The sequence below is a fragment of the Dipodomys ordii genome, unplaced genomic scaffold (assembly GCF_000151885.1).
Source record: "Dipodomys ordii isolate 6190 unplaced genomic scaffold, Dord_2.0 Scaffold36, whole genome shotgun sequence".
Lineage (NCBI taxonomy): Eukaryota > Metazoa > Chordata > Mammalia > Rodentia > Heteromyidae > Dipodomys > Dipodomys ordii.
The window spans coordinates 932,095-958,984 of NW_012267252.1; the positions used below are offsets into that span (position 1 = coordinate 932,095).

General features: G+C 47.8%; 1 protein-coding gene across 1 annotated transcript in view; it reads right to left on the bottom strand.

Annotated features, from left to right (window-relative positions):
- Nucleotides 1–25,637, bottom strand: part of Tll2 (tolloid-like 2) — a 107,394-nt gene extending 81,757 nt beyond the window's left edge. Inside the window, exons 1-2 of the mRNA XM_013017559.1 lie at nt 25,448–25,637; nt 4,203–4,313 (exon numbers count right to left, since the gene is read on the bottom strand). Of these exons, the coding sequence (XP_012873013.1) occupies nt 4,203–4,313; nt 25,448–25,637 (301 nt within the window). The remainder of the gene's footprint in view (nt 1–4,202; nt 4,314–25,447) is intronic.
- Between the last annotated feature and the right edge of the window lie 1,253 nt (nt 25,638–26,890).

The following is a 26,890-nucleotide window of genomic DNA, read 5'->3' on the forward strand; positions in this document are numbered from 1 at the left end:
ATCATGTGAAGTAAAGTAAGCAAGCTCAGACAAACGGCACATGTTTTCTCTCATATGTTGAAACTAGATCTAAAAAAACACGACTGGACATGATAACATATACGGGGATCAATGCATTTACACACAAAATGACTAAAGCAGGGTATATGTAGGAGAGGAATCCAAAGGCATAACTTCCCTGAACAACTAAAGTACTATTTATCAAAACAAATTCCAGGAAATGCAAACATGTTTTTTGGGGGTGGGAGGGAATTAAAAGAGGAGAATAGGATTGGAGGGAGGAAGGGTGAGCAAATGTAGTCAATTTTGTATTAATATACAAATGTGAACTATGTAACTTGTGGGTAGACATAGGAGGGGGACGTGGGGGAAGGGAAGAAAGAGGTGACATTGCTCAAGAAGCAGCATACTCATAATCTGACTTATAGGAATTGCAATCCTTTTTACAACTCCCCAATAATAACAAAAGAGATTTTTTTTAATGTCCAGGATGAAACAGGGTGTAATATTAAGCAAAACATGATGATTGTAAAATCTTTTTCATGTTTTTTAACAAAATAGATAGATCTCCGCCTATCAACTATCACCTATCTGTATGTATGTATGTGTGTGTGTGTATATGTATGTATATATTTGAATACACAGCCTAAACACATGAAGACAGGAAGGAATCCAGTACACAGATAATGCGAGGAATCCCCAGGGCTGAGTAATGGGGGATTTTTCTCTTTCCACTTTCTACAATTATGAGCCTTTAGCTTTTTCTGTGTTTTTTTTTAAACAAGCAGTATTAGTTTAATCATCAAAAATAATAAAAGAGATTCCCATTCTGAAAATAAAATAACAGTCTAGCTGGATGCAGAGTACTATTGACCTTCAGAGAGAAGCAATCAGGATAAAAATCATCTTGCTCTAAAAACACACTGGGGGGAAAAAAAAGCTTTTGGAGGTTGGGAAGGATGAAACACTGAGTGTATGTTTTCCTATGGAGTCCTGATCTCCTCTTAGGTCCTGGGAGAAGGCTCCAAGGTATGCAATCTCTGCCTACCTCCATCTTCTCTCTCTACTGATATTGCCGATGTCTTCTGGGTTCAAGGTACTGGCCCACCTGTGGTGAGACCCAAGCTGAGTATGTAGCACAGAATACTACAAGTAGAGAAAGGAATCCAGCCCCACACAGCACCATGGGTAAATTTCATAGCCATGGAGCCAAGGGAAAACAGACAAACACCAAAGAGCATACCATAGGATGCTGTTCCCACACGGATGGAGATCAGACTGTGGCTACTTTGAGGTGAGCACTAACTAGGAGGATCAACAGGGATCTCTGGAGCCTGGGAGAATCTGGAATGTTCCATACCTTGGCCCAGGTGATGGTTACAAGGGTGTGTATGTATATAAGCATCTGTCACGCTGCATGTTTAAAGTTCACTATGTTTGAATAATACTGTTTTTTAAAAGTGTCTAAAAGCCATTGGAAGTATTCAGGGTGCAGTGAAGGTGATCTTGTCTAGGCCTCTGGGAAGAGCTGGGGAAGACTGGTGAGAGAGCATGGTGGATTCATGAATAGATGCCTCCTTACCATGGTGCTCACTTAAGTGTGGTGACTTCATTTACAACTCAAATGTACGTTTCAAACCACACAGAAGAGACCTCAAAATTCTAAGAAATGCTAGTCATAAGCCCAAATACCACAGGAAAAAAAGATCTGGTATACATAATGATTTCTAAACCTCCCTGCTAGGCACCAGGCACTGGCAAGGGTTCCCCCAACCTCCCACAACTGTAGTCTCTTATCCACCACCCCCCATAGGGATCTCTGGAGCCTGACCTCTCTAGCCGCAATCATTCCTCATAATGGACTACTCTGGGCACCTTCCTGACTCCCATCTGCACATTCTTGCATGTCACCAACTGAGGGATGCGTGTCTAAGACCCCCTGCACCCCTATCCCCCACTGCTCTCAACAAGCAGACAACCAGGAAGCCAGTATCCTAAGGCACTTAGTGAGTGGGTTATGCAAAGTGGTAGACTCCCAAGTTCAAGCTCAAAAAGTCACATTCCTATTCAGAAACCTTAGAAGTCCTGAAGCCCCCAGGTAAAGCCCAAGGTCACTGGCTTGGTAGATAAACCAAGATAAGAGGCTGTCCCAGCCAGCCTCTCTACATATGTCCAGCCATAGCCCACCTCAAAAGGGCACCTTCCATGGGCCCACATTGTACTTAGGTTCCCTCACATATACCCTGCCTTTGCACCTGTTTTGCCTCCACTCAGAACTCCTACTCATCCTTCACGACACAGTGTGAGAATGCCCATTCACACAGTGCCAGGGCAGGCTTCACCATTTATTTCTCTCCTCCCGTCCATTCTGTATTCATTACACATTTGCCATAAGTGTCCCATTTCAATATGTGCCATTTCCTGAGATGTTACATGCCAGGCACTGGGCCAGCCTGCTTCCTTTGCAGTAATCCCCGGAACCTTGATGGACTGAGTGTTGGTTTCATCCCCGTTTTGCAAATAGGAAAACTGAAACTAGGAGAAGTTATTAGAGTTTGAACAGATCAAACCAGGCAGCTGGTGTAAAGGCCTCCTAGGAAATAAGGTCATGCTCTTTCCTCCTTCGCTCAGTTGGCCCATGAAAAGTGCTCAAGATGCTTCAAAAGAAAGGAAGGAGGGCTGGGAAGGTGGCTCAGTGGTAGAGTGCTTGCCTTGCATGCCTGAGGCCCTGGGTTCGATTCCTCAGCACCACATAAGCAAAAAGAAAAAAAAAGCCGGAAGGGCGCTGTGGCTCAAGTGGTAGAGCGCTAGCCTTGAGCTGAAGAGCTGAGGGACAGCCCCCAGGCCCAGAGTTCAGGCCCCACGACCAGACCCAAAAAAAAAAAAGAAAGGAAGGGATAGTGAAAAGAGGTCTGCAGGTACATGGGAACCTCAGTCACCAAATGACAAGCTGATGCCCATGTGAGGACTTCAGCTCTCACAATCAGCAACTTGGACTGCTTCCGGGGATGACCACAAGGTCAGTGAACCCAGTGGACAGGGAGGGGGCCAGTCTCATTCCTGTTCATCTCAAGCAAGGGGAGAGGGAGACTAAGGGTTAGGAGTCTCTTGGCTTGTGGACCAAATAAATGCATAAGAGCCCAAGAGACAAATACCTCCCTATAGGCTAGTCATTCACATTATTGTCAGCTCACTCAGAAATTCTCTCCAGAATGGAAAAATTTGGAATAAATTATATTAAGTGAAGTAAGCCAGGCCCAAAGAAACATAGGTCCCATGGTTTCCCTTATTTGAAATATCTAGTATATGTATGAGTCAAGCGGAAAAGGCCAGATAATGTGATGTTAGGAAAATGAACCCTTAGATATGTATTTTAATGTTTTTTTCTTTCATGCATTTGTTTCTAACGCATTTATAAGATTATTTCTTTGTTGCTTTGTATGTCCCTCCCCCCACAGCATAACCCCTGCTTTCACTATATTTGATGTCAGTATAACTTGTGGAGGAGATGGGGGAAAAACAAGTCGTTTAAGGATACAGGTGGACCTGTTGCAACAATGAGAAGTACAAGTTGTCATGTTGAAAACGAGCTTTACAATGTTGGTGGGGGGGGAAGATTGGGGGGGAGGCTGGGAAGGGATGTGAAGGGTAAACCTTGATAAGAAATGTACGCATTATCCTGCCCATGTAATTGTAACCCCTCTGTACAGTATGTTCACAAAAAAAAATTAAATTAAATTAAAAAAAAAAAGAAATTCTCTCCAGTTTGCCATGAGCCTGACCCCAGGCCAAAGACTGAAAAACCAACCACTGACTCCAGCCTGGATCCTGCATAAAGAGATAAGTGGAGATTTTTTTTTGGGGGGGGGGTGCGTCGATCATGGGGCTTGAACTCTGGACCTGGGCATGGTCCCTAAGCTCTTTTTGCTTAATGCTAGTGCTCTACCACTTTGAACCACAGAGCCACATCTGTTTTTCTGGTGGTTAATTGGAGTCTGGTGGTTAATAAGAGTCTCATGGACTTTCCAGCTCAGGCTGGCTTTAAACCAAGATCCTCAGATTTCAGCCTTCTGATTAGGATTACAGGTTTGTGCCACTAGCGCCCAGCTGGAGATTTTCTTCAAAGGATCAGCTGATTTGGATCTTCCCTACTGGAGCCCCTCACGCTCCCATGCAGGTCATAAGAAGGGACCAGTACTTACCAGTGTTATGTCCCATTTCTTCTTCTGATGGCTTAGTCCAGTCTTGGGTCTTGTCAATATGAAATAACTTCAGATCATCTTCATCCAAAGCAATGTCTCCCCAGAAGACAGCTAGGAAGAAAAAAAAACAAAAATGGGTCAACTATAGCTGGTGGTCCAGAAAAATAGATTTACTAATGTTCCACAGAGCACTGGGAATTGTGGAACAAACTAGAAAAGGTAGCTTCTCTCATCAAATTTCTCCCTGAGTCTAAGTGATGGGGCTGACAGAGAAGAATGACATTCTGGGCATCAAAGCCTTGGGGGGTGGGAGGAGGGATGCACCAGGATGTGATAGGCTTCAGCTGTTGGGAGAGGAGATACAGTTTTCCATGCTTTACAATTAGCAATGGATTTCACCTCTGCAACATTTCCTTTTTAGTTTCTCATCAACTCATATTAATCTCACTTGTATCCCACAGACGAGGAAACCAAGACTCAGAGAAGAAATGACTCACTCTAGGTATCCACTCAGGGTCTCACAATCAGCAAGTGACAGAGTCAGAACCTCCAAACTAGGGCTCTCTCCAGTCTCCCAAGCTGCCCTCCAAGTTGTGCTGGATTCTAAATGCATTGAGGATAGACTTTATACACACACACACACACACAGACACACACACCTATCTATCAAATCCCATTTCTCACTCTAAGGAGAGTATACAGCTAGGTAGGCTACTGGGTCAGACAGACTAGGTCTTGAGTTCTGCCTGTTCAACATTGAGCAAACAACTGAAGCTCTCTGAGACTTCCAAATGGGGATAAACAATCACTATCACCCTTGAGGGTTGTAAATGACAAGTGTGACAATATGAATGAGTGCCAACATAGAGCTAGTACTCAGTGCTCAGCAAATATAACAGAAGAGCTACATCCACCAGCCATTGAGACCCTTGGCAATGGCCCAAGTGAGCAGTGACATTCAGCAAAACCAAGCAATGTCCTTGCAGGTGTGGCCTGTAAGAGCACTGACTTATACTACTGCTCACTAAGGCCTTTACCCAAGGAAGCCACAAGGGGGAGTAGACCTAGCGCTGAGGGAGCACATGGGAGGGGGCGGGGAGTTGATCTGGTGGTGAACCACTGGATTCTGTGCCATAACCAGCCTGGTCTCCTTCCTGTGGTCCTCTTGATTAGACCTTCTGTCTTAAAGATTCCATACCAGGAACCCAGAATGCTCCTGGTTTATGTTCTTCTCAAGACAAGACACAGCCCAAGAGGTGCCTATCCTATAATGACTCTTTAGAGTTGGCACTGTTCAGGCTCTAGAAGATGTGACTGTTACCCCAAGACAGAGGTCCAGCATCAGAATGTCTCTAGAGGTCCTCCTCTACCTACCTAGACCCAGCCCACATTTCTAGTAGATAAACCAACACATCCTGTAGAGAGTCTGAGCGATTGGTTCAAGTTAGCATAGCAGGTCCCCGTTACAGCCAAGACTCAAGTCCAGGACAATTCCCACTGCATGGGCAATGAAAAGTCTGAAGGGGCAGTGTCTCATGTGTCTGGGAGTTAGGGAGAAAGCTCCCCACTGAAGAGGGAGAGATTTGACCACTCTCATTCTCAGTAAGACCAAGGCAACTGAATCCTACATCCCTGTCCCAGTGTTCTTCCTAACATGGTTTCTTCAAGGTGTTCATCCTCTCTCCCCAGCTCATTATAGTTGGCTTGATATTCAAAGAGAAGAGCAGGATATTGAAGAGGGACATTTTATGTATGTTTGTATGTATGTATTCATTTATTTATATATTTAGTTTGCCAGTCCTGCGGCTTGAACTCAGGGCCTGACTTCTTTGGCCCTGACTTCTTTGCTCAAGTCCAGCACTCTTCCATTTGAGCCACAGAGCCACTTCCGGCTTTTTCTGTGTATGTGATACTGAGGAATCCAGGTACTGAGGCAACCACGCTACCACTAAACCACATTCCCAGCCCAGAAGAGGGACATTTTAAAGACTGCCAATAACTTGGGAAATAGAAGTGTTGTGATCAATTAGTGATGGTTGTCCTGGGCAAAGAGAGGAGTATAACCCTCCTGGTATAGATTTTCATCTGTTTTCATCCTCAGGAAGGGAACTAGGGTAATAAGGCAGCAGAAATAAAATCAGAAATTTGATATAAAAGCAACTGCTTGGTAGTGGAGCTATGAAGCCATAGAGATTAACCGTGAGTGAAAAAGCTCAAGGACAGCACCTATGCCCTGAGTTCAAGCCCCAGTACTGGCACACAAAATCAACTGCTTTACTAAAAGAAATCTAGTAAAATAAATTAGAGTAACTGCTTCTAAATTACTCAGAAAAAGTAACGATAAATAAGAAAAAATGGTGTGTAACACATTGTATTTGTGTGCAACAGAAACTTTCTGCATCTTTCTCAGAGGTTCTCTATTTGGGCTTTTCAATAGAGTCCCTGCTAAATACATGTGGTCACTGAGAACTAGAAACATGGTTAGTGTGAAGAAGCTAAAGTTTAAATTTTGTTTTTTATTGACTTGCCGCCAGTGGCTAATGACTATAATATGAATATAAAATTGGAGAAAGGTGATGGAATAAGCTGTTATGTAGAGTATAACAATTATATTTAACATAGCAGAAAAATCCTATAGCTAGGAGACTTCTCTCAGAAACAAAGTGCTGAAGGGATGGGAAACCACTGGCTCCAGTAACACACAGGCTCCTTGCCTCTTCTAAGCCTCTCTCTCAGTACCTCCCCAGTGCCTCACCAGTAAGAAAACATTTCAATTCTACCCCTTACTTTGCCTCCCTGGTTAAGAAATAGTAGCTTGGTGAGCAGAAGGGATGCATCCAGCCATGAGGCTGGAACCAGAGATGACTTCAACAAGGGAAACACTAGAATAACAAATAGGCAGAAGCTTTGACAGATGGCTAACAGGAGGAAAGGCCATGTTGGCCAAGGGAAGAGCATATGCAAAGGCCCTGAAGTAAAAATGAGTAGGCAGGAGTAAAAGGGGTCTGGTGTGTGTGTGTGTGTGTGTGTGTGTGTGTGTGTGTGTGTGTGTGTGTGTGTAAGGGGCAGCTAAAGTGGAGGGACTCTGCCATGTTGGCTGTGTGTGTGTGTGTGTGTGTGTGTGTGTGTGTGTGTGTGTGTAAGGGGCAGCTAAAGTGGAGGGACTCTGCCATGTTGGCTGTTGAAGATGGCCAGACAGGGCTTGAGGCCTCAGGAACTTAGAAGCTGGACAGGAGGCTCAACAGGAGGCTCAGACACAAAGAATAGAGTTTCTGAGCTGTCGGAACACCCAGCACAGATTTCCCAGGAGTCTCTGCACAATTTGCCATCCCTTCCATGTACATATCTCCCACCCCCTACCATTTCCCCAGCTCCCAGCACAGGGCCTGGGGCTGACCTCCAAAGTATTTTTGTAAATGATGGAGAGAGAATGGATACTCCTTGCAGAGGTCCTAGAGGAGGCAGGGTACAAACCTCCCGTGGATTTAATGAAGTAAGAAAGGCACAGTGAAGCTAACCACCAGCCCAAGTGGGAAACCTAGGAGAAAGGGGCAGGACTTGGACTCAGAACTTTTGGATCCAAACTCCAAGCCTGGAGCCCAGCCCACCTTCTAGAATTGAGATCACAGGTGGGATCTGCAGGAAGTGCTCTTTTTCTAGAACTACTAGCCTGGTAAAGTCTGGGCAACCCAGCAGGCACTGAGACAGGACAGCCTGCAGGAGTGGCTCCAGAGGGTCCTTCATGATGCTCCCACTGGACACTCCAAAAGCCTGCAGGGAGCTGGTTAGCTGGACTGTGGGATGAAATCAGGCTCCCTGACCCAGATCTGGCAGAACTGGGGTCCACAAGACTGGCTCTGGTCTTTCTGACATTGTTCTCCAGCTTCTGGACAACATGGCCTAGAACAGCCCTCTGCCTTCCCAGTGCATCCTGGCTACATAGCCCACCCCAAGGCTCCTTCCAGAACCCACAAGGAATCAATCACCTCACCTCCACCAGCCATTTCCTGATTCTTGTGGCTACACTTCTGGCTTGGGACTGCACTGAGGGCCAGTGGACTCTTCTCTTTATTCAGCTTCCCACTTAAGCATCCTGATCACAAATGTCCCCCAGTGAGGCTGCTGGGGAAGGGAGTTCCCTACGCCATGGTCTACACTGGAGCTGGATGTAGGCTGGACAGGTAACTTTCCCCTTCACCAGTACCATGAGACAGCTCAGTGTGACTGGAGGTGTGGCCCACAGACTACTTGTGGAAATCAGTGTTGATCTGAGCCAGATCTGCAGGTCTTCCCCACCCCACCTCCCAACCCCCTGCTGCCGCCCTTCTCCAGTGAAGTCAGGATGCCTGGGCTACACACTTTAAATGCACATCCACGTCACCCCACCTGGAGAGCACACTGAAGTTTAGGAACTAATGGAGCTGATGGTCTCTTGCAGTCCCTAATTTCCTTTAGACAAGCACTCACCATCTGCCTGGGCCTGCCATTTGTCCACCCACAAAATAAGCCAACTCTAAAAGCAAGGAAAGACCTCGCTAATGTGCCATCAGATAGGCACCTAGGGACAAGCCTAGGTGATGGCAGGAACTAAATATGGAGCATTCAAACCATTGGAATTCCTCTCAGGAAACAGGCAGAGGTGGTGGGGTAGAGGGGCAGGGTGGGGAGAATTACAGGGAAATCCTACCCAAAGATGCATCTTAGTTCCTTTCAAGTTCCAGCAAAGGGATTTAACAGGTTTAAGGCAGTTTCTGTGAATCTTTGTCAAGGGAGTGTATGTACAAACAAACAGGGAGGGTTTTTTTTTTTTTTAGTAAAAAGTTAATCGGCTTAAGTGTGCAACTAAATAAGCAAAGCTTACATTAAAGTGACCCACAGAGAAAGGACCCCATGGAAGGAAAGTTCTAGGAAATACAATATGGCCTCTATGTTCTTTTGTAGTTCTGTGCTATAAATATTCATGGGACGGTGTTAATGGGGTCTACTGCTCTATGCAACCACAATAGTTTTTTTGTTTATTCTCAGGACCATGAACTTTGAAACCATGACCCTAAATTTCAGGAGTCTGCATTCAGGAGAGTTTGTGGAGCAGGAGGGGAGAGGTTGGCTTTTGGAGGACAGAGGAGAGGAAACAGGCTAGTGTGAATCATGCCTCCGGGATCTTGGGGTGGGGATTTAGTATGGGAAGGATCTGTTTAGTATGGGAAGCCTCTTGTCTCCAGGGTCCCCAGCTGCTCCAGGGGAAGTGGCCTTCTTGAGGGATGGATGGCTTAGTTACTGGAGCATATGGCAGAGAGGAGTGGGAAGTTGTAAATATTTTAATTGGATCAAACAGATTTGCTGCGAGTTTTATATTGAAGACTTACAAAAACAAGTTCAAATCAAGGAATTGGTAAGATGGTAAAAATTCAGGTCACTGAAGCAATGCCCTTGTTCTCCATATGAGGAAAATGGGCTGTAGGAAAGTCTTGCTTGTGCCTCCTCTGAACCCTCTGCTCCAGGATGAATATTTCTAATTAGTTCCAGCCCTCTTGTCCCATCAGTTCAATCAACACTGCCTCTGGCTCCATCTCAGCACAGTGCCTGCCACCCAGGGCCAGTCTGAACTCACAGACATGGCACAAGTACCTATTTGCCATCCACATGCTACGTCATTCTGGCAATGCTCATAGCCCATGACTTATTTGTTCCAGCTGAGGATCATCCTATTCAAAGCCATTTAAAAGTGTGAACTCATGGTTTTGAGCAAGCTCACTTAGAAATACCACAGGCAGGCCTTGAGTTGATAGGATTCTGGTACTAAAGGTCAATCAGGACCAAGGAGAGCACCCTACCTACACAGCCAGGTCCTACAGAGCCCTCAGAAAGCTGGTCAAGAGAATACCCAGCGCCCCACACCTCACTCCCCTCCTGCTTTGGTTGTGAATAGGCCAGGAGGTTCTGGCTAGTACCCGAGCTGGTAGCCACCTAGTTCAAGCCAGATCTGACCTCCTTCCTCTCATCTTCATCTATAGATCACCAATACTTGCAGGGTGCTACCACAGCAGGGCATACTTGGCTCAACAAATTTAAATAAGAAATGCATGAGACTGGTGGTGTTAGGCCAGCCATATCTGCCACTGGTCGGGGCAGGGAAGTGCTTGTGTCCATACACCTGCCACTCACAAACTGTTAGAAAGATAACTAAACATATTTCATACACTATATAAATGAGTAGCTGGGGCCCAGCTTGAGCTATAATCCTGGTTATTCTTTGCATACTTATTCCCACTCTTTTTTCTCTGCTCTGTGCCCAGAGAGCTGCTCCTGTTCTCCTAGCTTCTCTGGCATCTGGTTATGTCCAATAGGTAGAGATGCAGGCAGACTTTGGAGAAGAGGAGAGTGAGATCCAGATGTTCCTCCCCTGCTCTAGGGCTGCAGGCATGGTGCTGAGGCCTCCCTTCAGCTGGCCTCTCTCCCTGTAAGCCTCCCTCCAACCCTCCCTCCAACCTGGTTCTAGCAGTAACCCTGCTTTGTCCCAACTCCTCTGCCATGCAGAGAGAGCTGGATAGTCTCTGGGGATCTTCCCTCCCTTGCTTACTCCTTTCACCCTGCATCTTTAGTCCCATCATTAATGCCTCTTCAGCTGAAACATGTAGGGTAAGTTCTGCCTTTTGCTGGGCTCTTGCGTGTATAACTGTTCTAAGAAACCCCATCCCCTATTTCCACAGGCAAATAGAGTGGGAAGGGGATGACTCCTTTGGCCTAAAATGGCAAATTTTGGCAGCTTGATTCCAGAATATGCTTTTCTGCTCCCTCACACCTCTGTGTTCCCACAGCAAGCTCTGGGGCTCTGCTCAGTCATGGTGACGAGGAGGCAGTGCACGTCCTAAAAGCCAAAAGCTTCTTGGATTCTAATTTTACATCTTATATGGCTGATTCCAGAACCCGGCACATCTCATAAGCTCTAATATCTCCACTGTGCAATGAGCTTTCATAGAGTAATAAATTACAAGTGCAATTGGGCATGACTCACGCTGACGATGAGACCACTAGAGACCCAAAATCGTGCACAAAGTGGAAATAGAGTAGGTGGAGAGCAGAGAAGGCCTGGGGTGTGCTGTGAGCCAGGTCCACCACTCTTCATTTGACCTGGGACAAGTTATGGCCCCTCTGGGCTTTGAGGTCTCATCAGAAAACAGAATGGCTATTCCTTCCAGCTCCAACTTTTCAACCACTTACATTATGTAGCTGATTAACTTCCAGGAAGAAGGTGGCTTGTTTTTATCACCTCGATTTTCTGCTTAAAGGTCCAACAGATGGTAGCCTATTGTGGTGATTGCCAACTTCCCACAAGTTCTCTCATTCTCTTCTTCCACAAGAATAGAGCCTCTGTTCAGTTCTAGGTCCTCCAGAAGTACGATCTTGCAGACCCATGTCCATGTGACTAAGTTTGGCCCAATGAGATTATGTGTACATGACAAATGGCAGCTCCAGGGAAGCCTCTCACATGTTGTGGTTATTATTTGTTTGTGGGTTGTTTTTTTTGTCTCTTCTCCTCACCGTCCTTGGCTCCTTGAGAAAGCATCTTATGGAAGCCCATACTGATTTCTAACTCCCAATCCTTCTGCCTCAGCTTCCTGGGTGCTGGGATTACAGGTATGTGTCACCATACCTGGCTGTCCTTTGCTCATGTTGAGATCATGCTTGTGATGAATGATCATGTGAGTTCTGGATATCATCTTGGACCATGATGAGGCTACTCCTAGGGAGAATGAGTGACAAACTGGGAGGAGCCTCACCCTGGAGGCCACATTGGGAAAGAACTGCCACACTGGCCCTGGATTGCAGACTTCTAGACTCTGATGTGAGAATACAGACCTCCACTTAAGCCAACTCCTTAGCTACTGATATAAACTACCTTTCAGCCTCGGAGCCACCCTGCATCCCCATGCTCTGATACTGGAGTTGGTCTCTGTAAACACTTCTCCCTTCTCACCTGGAGGGCATTGGAGGGCCCCTGCACGAGGAAGGACCAGTGGTCTCCTCTTTCTTGTGCGGAGTGGCTGCCAGCGGCACTCACAGGTCCTTTCAGAGCTTTGCCAGTCTCACTGGGCAGTTCTCCATAGGCAAGCCTTTCCCACGGTCCAGTGGGGATCCTCCTCCTCCTCTTCCTCCTTCTACATGGTCTCGCTAACCTTCACTTCAGTTCCCACAGTCAACTGTGGTCTGAAAACATTCACTGGACAGTTCCAGAAAGAGACAATTCACACATTTCACTTGTGTACTGCTCTGAATACCACCATGAAATCTTGTGTAAGCACACCCTGACTGAACTCTTTACAAGCGTCCACGTCATCCATATTTCCTGTGTATTAGTCACTTAGCAGCCTTCGTTTGCAGATCAACTGACACTGGGTCACAGTGTCTGTGTTGCATACTTCTTATTTTACAAAACAACGATGTCAAAGCATAAGACCCATGATCAAGGAGAGGACTAGAGCATAAAGCACATGAGTGCCAAGTGCCTGGGGCTCATACTTGAAGTTCTAGCTACTCAGGATCTGAGGATCTGGGATCTGAGGATTGTGGTTCAAAGCCAGCCCAGGTAGAAAAGTCTGTGAGTCTTATCTCCAATTAAGCACCAAAAAGCCAGATGCAGAGCTGTGGCTCAAGGGTCGAGTACCAGCTTTGAGTGAAAAATCTAAGGCATAGCACCCAGACGCTGAGTTCAAGCCCCATTACTGGCACACACATCCACACACACACACACACAAACACCACACAGAAGGACTTGGCTGTTGTGTGAATCAAGTGGTAGAACACCTTCCTAACAAACACAAGCAAGGCTCTAAGTTCAAATACCAGTATTGCCCCAAACAGAAAGACAACAAAACCAGAAGGACAGATTAGCTGTGCTACTACGTAGCAATGCTGCTGGGTTTAGTACTGAACAGGGTTGGGTTTCAGCAACCACTGGGTGTCTCTCCTGCAGGTAAGTGGAGACCAGTGTGCCTCTGTGAACTTCCTGAACCTCTCACAGCTGCCTCCACACCACCTCAGGCAGGTACATTTTAGATTCCCTCCTTTCCTAGTAGTGGCCCCTTATACCTGCATTCCTGTTTTCTTTACAGTTCTCTTTACCACTTTTACTAGTCAATCCCCTTTGACTAGCAAACAAAGTGATTAAATTTGGTAGATCCAGGAAAAATAATCTACTACATAGAAAGATTGGGGGGGGCGTGGAAATCTGTCTGTCTCACAAAGGACACCGGTCAAGTAAATGATGATGCATCTATGCAGCGGGATAGAACAGCTGGAACCAATGCTCTACAAGTACATTTATTACATACACATCTTTGCCATCACAGACAGCTTCATGGTTCTAAGAGAAGATGAACTGGAAGAAAGTTCAAAGCAGATAGGTCTGATATATTCAAGGGGTCAAAAAAAAACCAAATGTACATAGAAAAAATCTGGAAGAATATTAACAGCAGCTACTTTCATTCCTTTATGTATTTTCCTAAATAGATATAGACAGATAGAGCTTTCTTAGATATAGATTTCTTGAATGTATTTTTCTTGAGCACACATATCTTTATCTATCTATCTATGCACACACACATATACATAAATACATTTGGTAGTACTGAGGATTGAAATCAGAGTCTCGCACACTCTATCAATTGAATGAATGGAAAAGTGTCAGATTAAAATACAGTCTCCCTTCCTAAGTTCTAGGTACCTTCATGCACACAGAACATGTCTATCTTGGGCTGGGAAGGTGACTCAGTGGTAGAATGCTTGCCTTGAATGCACGAAGCCCTGAGTTTGATTCCTCAGTACCACATGAGCAGTAAAAGCTGGAAGTGGTGCTATGGCTCAAGTGGTAGAGCACTAGACTTGAGCTGAGGGACAGCACCCAGTCCCAGAGTTAGGCCCTCGTGACTGACAAAAAAATTTCTATCTCCATCCCAGGCACCCCAAGGCTTGCTGACCATGTCTGGGTGACCTCATTCATGTTTCTAACTTGACCTTAAGGCGCGTTGCAGCTCTCCACACAGAACTTCGGTCTTGTTCCTCACCCTTTCTAGCCCTCATGTTCCCAGGGCTAGATGCACTGGTGGTCACTTGGTCCCTGCTTCCATAGATCCTAAGCATTGTATATGACCATAACAGTTCTCTGCTCAAAAGTTATCAACAGCTTCCTTTTTCCTTAGGGATACATTTCAAATGTATCATTTTGACATTCACTGTGCCACACTGATTTCAGAGTTGTCTCTATCATTGTCCAGACTAAACCAAAGAAAACCCTGGCTCCAAACAAAGTCCAAGCATCTCTTTGCCTGACCTTGTCCATTCTTCCTGAAGTGTTTTCCCCTGCACCCCAACTTCTTCAAATCCCATCCCTCTTTTCAGGCCCACCCCGGGCTTCACACTCCTCTGCCAGGAAGCCTTTCTTGGTTGTCCTATGGTGGTTGCTATCTTTTCTGGATGCCTATGGTTTCTGAATCTCAGTTATTCAAATTTTCATTTGAGAAGTATTGGCTAAGCACCCACCAGGTTCTGGCCCTGTGCTGGGGATGAGAAACCAGAGTCCTGTTTCTAAACCTGGAAGCTCATTGTCCAACATGGAGGCAGTCACTGAGCAAGCTATCCCACCAACTACTTAGGAGTTAAAAAGCTTCATACAGAAAAATGAAGGTGCAATTCAATAGTAAGAGAAGAGACTGGATTGACATAGTGGCTGGGAAATGGTGGACAAGCTGAAATCATAGAGTCCTGAGACCTTCCCAGGCAGGAGAAAGAAGGTACATGAGGTGGCAGGTGAGGAGAGGAACTGTGTGACAGCATGGGGCGACCAGAGGGAGAGTCCAGAGGGAGGGTCCAGAGGGAGGGTCCAGAGGGAGGGCTCAGAGGGAGGGTCCAGAGGGAGGGCTCAGAGGGAGGGCACAGAGGGAGGGTACAGAGGGAGGGTCCAGAGGGAGGGCACAGAGGGAGGGTCCAGAGGGAGGGTCCAGAGGGAGGGCTCAGAGGGAGGGTCCAGAGGGAGGGTCCAGAGGGAGGGTCCAGAGGGAGGGCTCAGAGGGAGGGCTCAGAGGGAGGGTCCAGAGGGAGGGTCCAGAGGGAGGGCTCAGAGGGAGGGTCCAGAGGGAGGGCTCAGAGGGAGGGCTCAGAGGGAGGGTCCAGAGGGAGGGTCCAGAGGGAGGGCTCAGAGGGAGGGATCAGAGGGAGGGTCCAGAGGGAGGGCTCAGAGGGAGGGGACAGAGGGAGGGTTCAGAGGGAGGGCTCAGAGGGAGGGCTCAGAGGGAGGGTCCAGAGGGAGTTACGTGGGGTCCTGAACAGGTCTGCCTGTGTAAACTGCTCACACGTGACTCCAGATCTCTCACTGCTTGTCACATGCAAAACAGATTTGGGGAGGCAAAAGTAGCATGGGGAAGAGCAGCTCAGGCACCCATGTAGAAGCCCATCAGGGAGCCAACAAGGGCTTAGACCAAATGGCAGTGATAAAGATGGAGAGAAGTTGATGGGTTCAATTATGGAAGCAGAACTGGCAGGACTGGGGCTGGGCTGCTTGACAGTCAAGGAGAGTCAGGTGAGCAGTTTGAGAATGAAGATTCTGGTTTAAGTACCTGAGTAGACTGTGACCAAGGACCTAGTACTTCAAGAACAGAATGGGCAACAGGCAGGTTCCTTAACCCAGGGACATGAAAAAAAAAAAGAGTTAAGGAGGCAGGTGGCTGGAGGTTGTTCCTGTAAGGGATCAGCTCAGAGGATCCATAAACTCCAGCCAGTAACCCAGATGGGTGGAAGGGAAAGAACGCGTGTAAATTGCAGGATGAAGCTGAAGTGGCCCAGCTGACAGAGCAGGCAGACTCAGGACTGAACCCCAACACCCAAGTGCTCACGCAGGCAAGCCTGCGAATAGTTATTGGTAATTGGCAGGAACAGTTAGAAGGTGGTGTGATCACAGCTAGTCTGTAACCAATCAGCAGGAAAGCTGGGTTCCTGTTGCTATGTTTGCATCCAGGCAGAACTGGATTATGAGCAGGCTGAACAGGTTCCAGAAAAAACCTCTTATACTGTGGCTGCAGTTTATCTGTCACCCTCTCCTTGCTTCTCAAGTGAGAGCTAGAAAGCAATGGAACCAAATATTATCACCCGCCATGGGCTATGTATCCCAAGAGAACTCAGCCCTGAGAGGCAAAGATAAATATGCAATATGAGGCCACTGAGATTGTCACTTAAAGGAGAACATAACAAGAATCATCATAATAGCAAGGAGAAGAGCTAACAATTACAGTATGTGAAATACTTCATACTATCTGCCATATTTAATCTTTAAGCAAACCTACATAATGTGGGTTTTGTTGTTATGCCTGTTCTGGGGCTTGAACTCAGAGCCTAGGCACTGTCCCTGAGTTTTTGTGCTCAAGGTTAATGCTCTACCACTTGAACTACTGCTCCATTTCTGGCTTTTGGGCGGTTAAATGGAGATAAAAGTCTCACAGACTTTCTGGCCCAGGCTGGCTTTGAACCTTGATCATCAGATCTCGGCTTCCTGAGTCACTAGGATTACAGGCGTGAGCCACCACCGCCAGCTTATATGATGGGTTTTAATATCATCCCCATTCACCAAATAAGGCAAGTGAGTCTTAGAGAAGTAAGGAAATTTGATTACTGGTTACACTGGTTACACAAGAAGAGATGGGCTGGCTACATGCTGTGGGCTTGAACAGGATATTTCACTGTTTCTGCTCTTTTGAACATGAGCCTCTTTAGGAAACTGGACCTTGTAAGCTCTGCACTGACTTCACACCCATGCATTTCCCTGGCCTTCTGGAGGCAGAGGGATAAATTTCAATACCTTATAGTATTAGCTGGGCTCTGGGATGGAAAACACCATGAAGGCCAGGATTCTCTCATCCTTGTAAGGTTCATAGATACAATACAGAGAAAGGTGGAGAATATAGACACAAATATGGCCTTCAGTCTAAGAACAATAGAAATACTTCCCAAGTATGGGTGGAGAGAGCTGAGAAAAGCTGCAGGCTCTTCCTTTGTAAGCACCCAGATCATGACCTGTAAGGCTATGAGATCACACAAGCCCAAGGCTTGTCCTGGGAGCATCTGCATACTCTGATGGCCTGTCTGGGAGACAAACAGAGGAATAGAAGGGAAGGAGCTTTAAAAAGCATTTGTCAGGGCTGGGAAGGTGGCTCAGTGGTAGAGCGCTTGCCTTGCATGCATGAGGCCCTGGGTTCGATTCCTCAGCACCACATAAGAAAAAAGCCGGAAGTGGCACTGTGGCTCAAGTGGTAGAGCGCTAGCCTTGAGCTGAAGAGCTGAGGGACAGCGCCCAGGCCCAGAGTTCAGGCCCCACGACCGGACCCCCCCCCCAAAAAAGAAAAGCATTTGTCAGGGCGGGAAGCTTGACAGCAGTGTTGTGGGAGATTGTGTCTTGTTCTTCCACTTGGTGAAGGCTGAGAAGGCAATGGATTAGGGACCCACAATTTGATTGACAAGGTCTCTATTGGAAGGAATGAGCAGCATCATTAATGTGATATAATAGATCTCAATCTCACTGATACCTCTGTTCTTTAGAAGCCTGACATTATAGGAACACCACTTAGCAAAGAGTGGCTGGGAGGAGCCTGCAGCCTAGCAATCCTCCCACATCCCTTCAAGGTTTCCTCACATTGAGAAGCTATCTATAAAGTTAGAAAACCCAGAACTTGGCTGGGTGCCAATGGCTCACACCTGTAATACTAGCTACTCAGGAGGCTGAGATCTGAGGATCACCGTTCAAAGTCATCCCAGGCAAGAAACTCCGTGAGACTCTTACCTCCAATAAACCACTCAGGAAACAAGAAGTGGTGCAGTTGCTCAAGTGGTAGGGCACTAGCCTTGAGCTGAAGAGCTGAGGGACAGTGTTCAGGCCCAGAGTTCAAGCCCCATGACCAACAAAAAAAAAACGAAGAAAAAGAAAGAAAAGATAGACAGGAAGGGAGGGAGGGAGGAAGGAAGGAAGGAACGAAGGAAGGAAGGAAGAAAGAAAGAAAACCTAGAACTCTTGCCAAGCATGGGTAGTTCATGCCTGTAATCCTAGCTATTCAGCAGGCTGAGATCTGAGAATCACGATTGGAAGCCAGCCCAGGCAGGAAAGTCTGTGAGACTCTTATCTCCAATTAACCACAAAATAAAACAAAACAGAAATAGAGCTGTGGCTCAAGTGGTAAATTGCTAGCCTTTAGCCACGAAGTTCAGAGACAGTACTCAGACTCTGAATTCAAGCCCCAGGATTAGCAGCCCCCTCCAAAAAAAGTCACCTGACTTTGGTTGTTCAGATAATAGGTTTCCTGCCACTTGGAAAGCTCATTGGATTTCTATGGGATGATATTAACAAAGGCAATAGTGCTACTTCATTTCCATCATGTTCCAGGCATTATTCTGTGTTTTGTCTAGATGAACTCCCTTAAGTCATCATAGTAACTATGTGGTAAATATTAATATCTAAGAAGTGAGTTGAGCAAGCTTGAGCAGGGTGGCTTAGGATCCTACAGCTATTAATGGCCAAGTCAGGATTTGAACCCAGGTGATAGGTAGAATCTACATGCTTCATTCCAATTGTCCCACAGGATTAGGAAATATTACTGTTCACATAGCTTAATCCACACACATAATGGGGGTGGGGGACATGATAGGTTCTTCAAGGGCCACAAGTCTAGCAGTATTTCATATTTACCGAGCACCTCTCTTTGCTAGGCACATAATCAAGGGTTTTTAATATAGAAAGGGTCTGGTACAGGGGGTTTCTATTAACCACATTGTATAGACAAGGAAACCATGGCTCTAAAGGTTGAGGACCTGCTCAGCATTTTGCAGTTAGTAAGTGATAGAGCTACAACAGGAACACCTAAGTCAGCTTGAGCTAAAACAGAACCATAACAATGCCCAAGAGCATGAAAAGACAGGCATCAGCCAGAAGTCCAGAACTGACCATGGAGGTGCTGTGGAACAAGACATCCTGCAGACCTGTCTACATATGGCTTCCATCCAGAGCCAGCTATGCCCAGCCTGGGTGGGAGGCACCAGGGAGCGGTGCTGATGTCTGACAAACTCTTAGATGCTTCAGCTCCTGGGCAGAGCCCATGCATGCCAGGAGCTGCAGATCTAGGGCCTTTGTGGGTGTCTCTGCCATCACATCATCCCTCTCTACCTTCTCTCACCGCGCTGAACAGAGGAGAAAAGGACAGGTGTTCAACACTGATCACTGCCCCTCCTGGCAGGAGAAAATGAAAAGTGGGTTCCACTGATGGCAGATGTGGGGCCCTTGCTTTGATGACAGCACAGACTTTTCTGTCTACTGAATATGGGCTCTGGTCCATAGAGATGGAGTGGAAAATCCAAAGGGGCATTAAGATGAGGCAGCAAGTCCATGCTGAAGCCCCGTTTCCCCATATGCAAAACAGCAACCATCAGAGCAGCCTGTCTGCTCTGTGGCTGGCTGAGAGGGTCCCTCAAATGAGGTTCTTGCTATGGATCAATTCCTAGAGCAGCCACATCCACAAGGGGCCTGATGTGATCTCCAGCTCAGTCTTTCCCAGACATGCCCACTTCACCACTCTTGGAGCCCTGGGTTCAGCTTGGCAGGTGAAGGACACATGTGCCACACCTCCTCACCCATACTGGTGTCTCAGCCTGGCAAGGGCTGGCCCTGGGGATTGAACACAGTGTCTTGCACTTGCTACACAGGTGTTCTACCACATGATTCACATACACCCAGCAGTTTTTGTATTCAATGAGTTTTACTTTTTTTTGGGGGGGGAAGGGGACGAGGGTAGCCAGAATCATGATCCTTCTATTTATACTTCCCATGTAGCTGAGATGACAGACATATGCCAATGTGCTTAGATACTGGTTGAGCTGGCCTCCAATTCTCCTAAGCTTCTTCTCTTGAATAGCTGGAATTACAGGCATGAGCCATTGTGCCTAGCCTTCTTTTATTTTGTTAGCATTGCTATTGAAGTATATCTCATAATCTATAAAGTGTGACCTTCCCTTTTTTCAGTTCTAGGGATTACACTCAGGGCCTCAGATTTTCAGGCAGGTAATCTCCACCGGAGTCATGCTTCCAGCTCCTTTGCTTGTTGGTTATTTTTTATATAGGGTCTGGCTTTATGACCAGGCCAGTCTGAGCTGTGATCCATGCTTCTCCAAGTCACTGGGGATTACAGATGCAGGCCCTGCATCCAGCCACGTGATTGCCCAATGGTGAGGATAAAAGGCATGTGCAACCACTCTCAACACTGCCTGAGATGGAGTCTCGCAAGCATTTTTTTTTTCCAGCACTGAGGACTGAACTCATCACTCTTCCACTGAGTGAAATTCCCAACCCTAGTTGAGAGACTATTTTGCAAGAGCAAACTTTTAGGTGAAGACTGGCCTCGAACCATGATCGCTGCCCTTCATCTCTACCTCTCAAGCAGTTAGGATTACAAGCTTGAGCCACCACATCTAGCTTTTCACTTACGTTTGAGACCCTGTTTAACCACAGTGGTCAGGTTTGAAAATGAAAATTCCTAAGTCTAATTATACTAGATGAAATCATTTATTGCAAAAAATTCAAAGTTCTCCCATAGCGTTCCAACAGATGATTTCAGGAAGTGTTTGGGAGCACCTGCTGTCTTACTCTGCTGATGTAAATATCAGTCATTGAGGACCTGCTGACTGCTCTGAAGTTGGTAACCCTTATAGTATTCTGAAACCTGGGTTTGAAGGCCCACAGAGGTCAAGTAACTTCCCTGAGGTCACAAGCCTTGCAAAGAAACAGACTTTGAATTCAAGTCTGTCACTGTGCTTAGACTGCTCACACTCTTCCCCAGTACACTTTGGGTACTAAACTATGGGAGGGCAGAGGTGGATTAAAGGATGCTCCCTCCTAGAGACTGGGAAATAGATAATTCTTAGCCCATGATGAGATATATTGTAACTCCATTAAATCAGCACCTGCGTATCAGCAAGGGTACCTGGGGATGAAAACAAAGATGTAAATACGCCACCTACCTTTACCAGGTGTGGGAGTTTCATGGGGGTCAGATGGGAGACACCAGGAAGTTAAGCTCCCAGGAGATGCCATATGAGCCTCAATTCTGCTTAGGAAACTGGGGTTCCTGACCCTGTCGTGAAAGCTGAAAACACTGGAAGAGCTCTGCTCAGAAAGTCCCCCTCTCCCAAGTCTCCCTAACTCAGGGCACTTGGAAGGTCTACAGTCCTCTGGCCAGGGCTGAGAACAGGTAGACAGTTCTATGGACCCAATCCACGTAAGGCCAACATCACTTACACTCACACACATGCACACATACACACACACCGCCACCACCACCACCACAATCTCATTCAGTGGATACTGACAAGAGCCTGTCATGTTCTGAGTGCTAACCTAGGCCCTGGGCAAAGTGACAAAAGTCCCTAGCTTCATGAAATTAAGTATTTTCTTCACATCAGTAAGGTGAAGGCCCCTGGCAAGAGCTGGTCCAGAAGGATTAACTCAAAAAATCCTGACTGAGGCTGGGAATGTGGCTTAGTGGTAGAGTGCTTGCCTTGCACGCATGAAGTCCTAGGTTTGATTCCTCAGTACCACATACACAGAAAAACCTGGAAGTGGTGCTGTGATTCAAGTGGTAGAGCAAAAGCAGCTCAGGGACAGTGCTTAGTCCCTGAGTTCAAGCCCCAGGCCTTGAAAAAAAATCCTGACTGGTAAGACATTGTAGAGAGAATGGCAAGGTGGAGTGAGGCCCTGAATTCTAGAAAGAAGTAAGGCCCACAAGTGTGGAGGGGAATTGAGTTTCCACATGAGGAAACAACAGTTTCCCACAAACTTTATTTACCATATCTGAACCCATGACTCAGAGCCAGGAGGAAGCCCTGGGCATTACTGAGCAACCAGCTGAAAAGTAAGCTGGCCTCTGAGCACTGGTGGCTCACACTAAAATCCCATCTACTCAGGAGGATGAGATCTGAGGACTGCAGTTCATTCAGCCTCAAGCAGACAAGTCCTCTTCAATTTAACAGCAAAACACTGGTTAAAATGGTAGAGCACCAGCCTTGAGCAAAACACACAGAATAAAACAAAAAAAGTCAAGCAAGAGTATAAGGTCCCAAGTTCAAGGACCAGTACCAGCACCAAAAAAAGAAAGCTGGCTGCCAGGCAGTTATGCAGCAGTCTTAAAACCCAGTGTGTGCTATGTCAGCATCTGAGCCTTATGCTGATAAGTTTTGTTACCGGACTCATATACCCTCAGCTCAACTCTAGGCAGTTCTGCTGTACTGCCCCTAGTAAGAGATGACTCTCTCTCTCATTCTCTGCCTCTCTGTCTCTTTCTCTGTCTGTCTGTCTCTCTCTGTATGTATATGTGTAAAACAGTGAGGGGGGGAGAAAAAAGTGATAGGGTGAAGGTTTTATGTTATAAAGTACAATATATATCTATATGAAAAATTGTTAAGAAAGAGGGGCAGGAGGAAGAGGGGTTAAGAAATAAGAAATAAAGATGGAAGGAACTTGATCAAAGTACCTTAAATAGACATTGTAAATATCACAATGAAACCCCTTTGTACAATTAATTTATGCTAACATGTTTTAAAAAATGCATTAAAATGATGAAGGCAGGCAGGCACTTCCAAACTGAAGTGATAAAACGCTGATGATAGATGGCAACAAGGTAAATGGGATCACGCTTCTGTGCTAGTTTGCTTAGCTTCAAAAATCTGGGCTGGCAGGAGAGTCACAGAACCAAAGAACACTTAACAGGGCAGGTGCTCAAAATGCCATAGACATGAAGTAGATAAAGTCCATAAAACGAATATGGATCAAGAGAAGAGCTCCCCAGATCCATTGATTTGCAATCCTAACAAATTCTTTGTTTTACAGGAATGAAACAAATCCCCAGAGAGGAGAAGACTTGTCCAAGGTGACAGTTACTGAAAAGCCAGGAATAGATCTTCCTTTGGATCCATTCTGGATCCAAACCAGTATGAAGACCCACATTGGAGAAGGGATAGGTGAGAAGTTAGAGATTTGAAGCCCAGAGTCAGGTCCCAGGAGCACTGATTCTAGCTGGAAAGGCCAGGAAGTCAAATTTGACTGGACTGGTAGGACCATATAGTGTGTGTATGGAAAGGTATGATATAAATATGCAGGAAGGACAGTGCCCAGCTGAGAGACGTGTTCTTTGTTGAGATTTTAGTGTAGTACAAACTGCTTGTTGGCCTTCCAGACTGATGGTTGTTCCCTTGGTCTGAGAAGTATCAGGTAGGAAGGCTGAGACTTCCTTTCCCAGGTCTCCCTGGCCACTGCCCTTTCTGAAAATTGGCCCTCCTCCCCCCGCCCCTTTTCCCACAGGCTTTTAGCATCAAAAACAACTCAGGGAGAGTCTGGTAGGTTGAGAGGATCCAAAGGGCTGTGAAGGATGCACAGAGCTGTCTGAAACCACTTTAGAAGATTGTCCCAGACTTGGCAAGACTTGAGTATCCAAAGCCTAAAGCAAACGCCTCGGGGTTGATCCCTGGAAGCTGAGACCAGGCTAGGAAGGCTTCATAGTCATTCCTGAGTCTTATACCTTTGGATTTGCAGCTGCAAATCCAGGTGCCAGCATCCAACTTAATAGGGTTTTTCATTCAGGAGCAAACTAATCTCTTCCCAGCTCTTGGCTCCAAGTGCCCAGTGGCAGAGTCCAGGATCCCACAGGTGCCGCTGGTAGTTGGTGCCCTTCCATCTCATTTTCCCAGCTTCAGTGTCCTCTCTTCAAGACCATCCTAACAATGCTCTGGAGACCATCTCCCTCGCCCTACCACAGTCAGGAGTGCTACCTGCTAATGTGATCTTGAATTACCCTGAAATCAATTCTTCTGGCCTCCCTCCCAGCTCAGGGGCTCCACAGGTACAGCAAATAGGTGGATATTCTGCAGGCGTCTTCATTGTTTGGTAAGATGAGGCCACTCACACCTGGTTTGGTCTTCAACCCTCACAAAATCCTCACAAACTCCTAAGTCCTCCAACCTCATCTCCCCCAGATTTCACCCCAGTTTTGGTTTATGCAGCACCCCACCCCCGCAGACCTGCATCAGAGCCATCACAGTAACAATAAAAAACAACTGCAATGCCCACATCATTATTCCACTGGCAAAGATTTTTCCCATAAATCTGGGCCTTCAGAGATGAGGAAATAGAGTGGTAGAGGTCTCCAGGAAGTGAGAAAATGAGGTGCTGGCCCAGGGAACTGGCCCAGACCTGCTAGGTGTAGCGCCGGGAGGAAGCTGCTGGACCCTCTGAGGGTGAAGCCACGCTCTGCCTGAGGCCAGCTGAAAGGGACCAGACAATGCTCAAAGGCAAACACCTCTACCCACCGGGCCTGACCACCAGCCTGGAGCAGCTGTGGTCTGAGGCCAGCTTCACCCGCAGAGCGAAAGCACCCCTCTGTTCCGTTGGGAAACGGCCCTGTCGGTTCTCTTCGCGACCTGCCATTGGGCCCATCTGGGCCTGACACCTTAAGGATTCGGGTTCAGAAGCCGACCTCGCTAGGGATCCCGGAGCTGCAGTGCCCCGGCCGGCCGCGCTCAGCGCCCGCGCGTCCCGCGCGTCCCGGGGAGCCGCTTCCTGGTGGGATTAGAGCACCTGCTGGCTTCCATCTCCGCCCCTCCCGGGCAACCCCCAAGCGGGACCGCGCGGAGAGGACCGCGGGGAAGTTAGCAGCAACTCGAGCCCGGCGCGTTCTCCCTAGGTAACTCTGTTCCTCCTGCTTGCTGTGATGCTCTTCGGTCCTTCTTAAAAATCTCTTTCCAAGCGTGAACTACGGAGCTTGGGAAACTTTGTGCGAAACTTCCGAATGCCGTGACATCGGAGCCAGCCACTCCAATCGGAGTCTGCGAGCGCTGCGCCCAGCCCCGAGCCTCCCCTCCAGCCCCTCCGCGTTCGGGCGGACAGGGGCCCCGGAGCCCGCCGCCTCCCGGAGCGCCCCCCCCCGCCCTGATTCACACCCCTCATTGGCCTAGGGGCCGGTCCTGGCCGCTGCCCGGGGCGCGCCCGCGAGCCTGGGACCCGAGGGTATTTAGGCAGTTTCCGCGGGGGCATTGTTTTCCCCGTGACCTGGGGACATCCCGGGAGAGGGGAGACCCGCCCCAGAGACGGAGGCGCAGGCTCGCCCACCACTCATTTGCATTTCAAAGGCAAACTTTGGCTGGACTTGCCCCGAGGCGGCGGCACCTACCGGCTTTGCACGGATCGTGGTAGTGCTCCAGCTGCGGCTCCGCGCCCGCCTCGCCTTCCGGAGCCCAGTAGTCCAGGGCGGCCTCCGAGCGCCCCCCGAGCCCCCCGGCGCCGCGGGGCAGCGGCAGCAGCAGCAGCAGGGGCGGCAGCAGCAGTGGCACCAGAGCCCGGAGCGCAGTTGCCGAGGGCATGGTGGCGCGGGGCTGGTGGGGGCCGAGGGACTCGCGAGCGCGAAAGCTCGGCTTGGGGGAGATGGTGCACTGGGTCCGGCGTCGGCGGCTAAGAGCGGACGCGGGGCATGGCGTCCTCGCCGAGAGCCGAGCGCGGCGCCCACTGTCCGCGATGGGGCACCCGGGAAGCAGCCCGCTCGGAGCGACTAGCCCGGCCGAGGCTGCGGAGGTTGTGATTGTGGCGGTGGTGGTGAAGCAGTGGCCGCTCCGCCCCCTCTCCACCAGAGCTGGACCACACAGCCCCCGCCAAGGCCTCCGGACAGCCAATCACTCGGACGCCCGAGGCGAGGCCCCTCCTCTTCCCGGCACCTCCGCAACTTCGGAGGAAGGGGAGCGAAGTGAGGATGCTGAAGGCCGCGGCCGAGAGCCGGTAGCGCTCGCACACGCCGAAGGCGGCCTTTTGGGGCGTCAGCCCGGGCCCGGGCTCCCGCAACGATGCTCCTTACTATCTCGGCCGGGCTTCCCGCCTCGCTGTTTCAGTAACTCACTTTACAACTCCCGGCGCACACGTGGACGCCGGCAGGCGCTCCGAGTCGCTAACAACTCGCGCTGTGCTTTAGGGCACTGGCTGCTGGAAAGGAGGAAAGGCCGGAGGACGTCGGCTTCCCCAGCCCTTTCAAACCACCTCTCATCCAGCTACGAGAGGCATCTGCGGTGGCGCCCACCCAACTCAATGCAGTGGCTGGTGGTATGTAAAAAGCGTTTAAGGGGCAGATTTCCCTTCTAGGTGACTTTTCCCCCCCAGTAAACAGCGCGCGCGCGTGCACGCACACGCACAGCCTACGTGATGCTTCCTATGGTCTAAAACTTGGAGCCACACCATGCTTCCTAAAATTAGATGTTTCATTAAAGTCCCTCAATATTAGCCTGTCAGAATAAAAGGACCAATTGCTAGCATCGGGTTTCTTTTAGCAAATGATAAATATATGCCCAAATGATTTGGAGTAACAATCAAAAGCTACTTGAAATCCACTTCTATGATGTGCCTTAAGCGTAAAAATGGTCCATTTTAACTTAGACATGTATTATTACAGTAAGGCTTTCAAAGATTTTGTGTGAGAAAGCAAAGCTGCCCTAATTATAAAGTATAATACCAATGGTATGTGCAGAATTTTTTTTATCATCACACCTAGTAGACTTCTTTAACTTTCCTTTTAGGGAAGTTTAAAAGTTCTAAAATAAACCCTTGTAGGTTTCTTTCCACATGGTTTTTA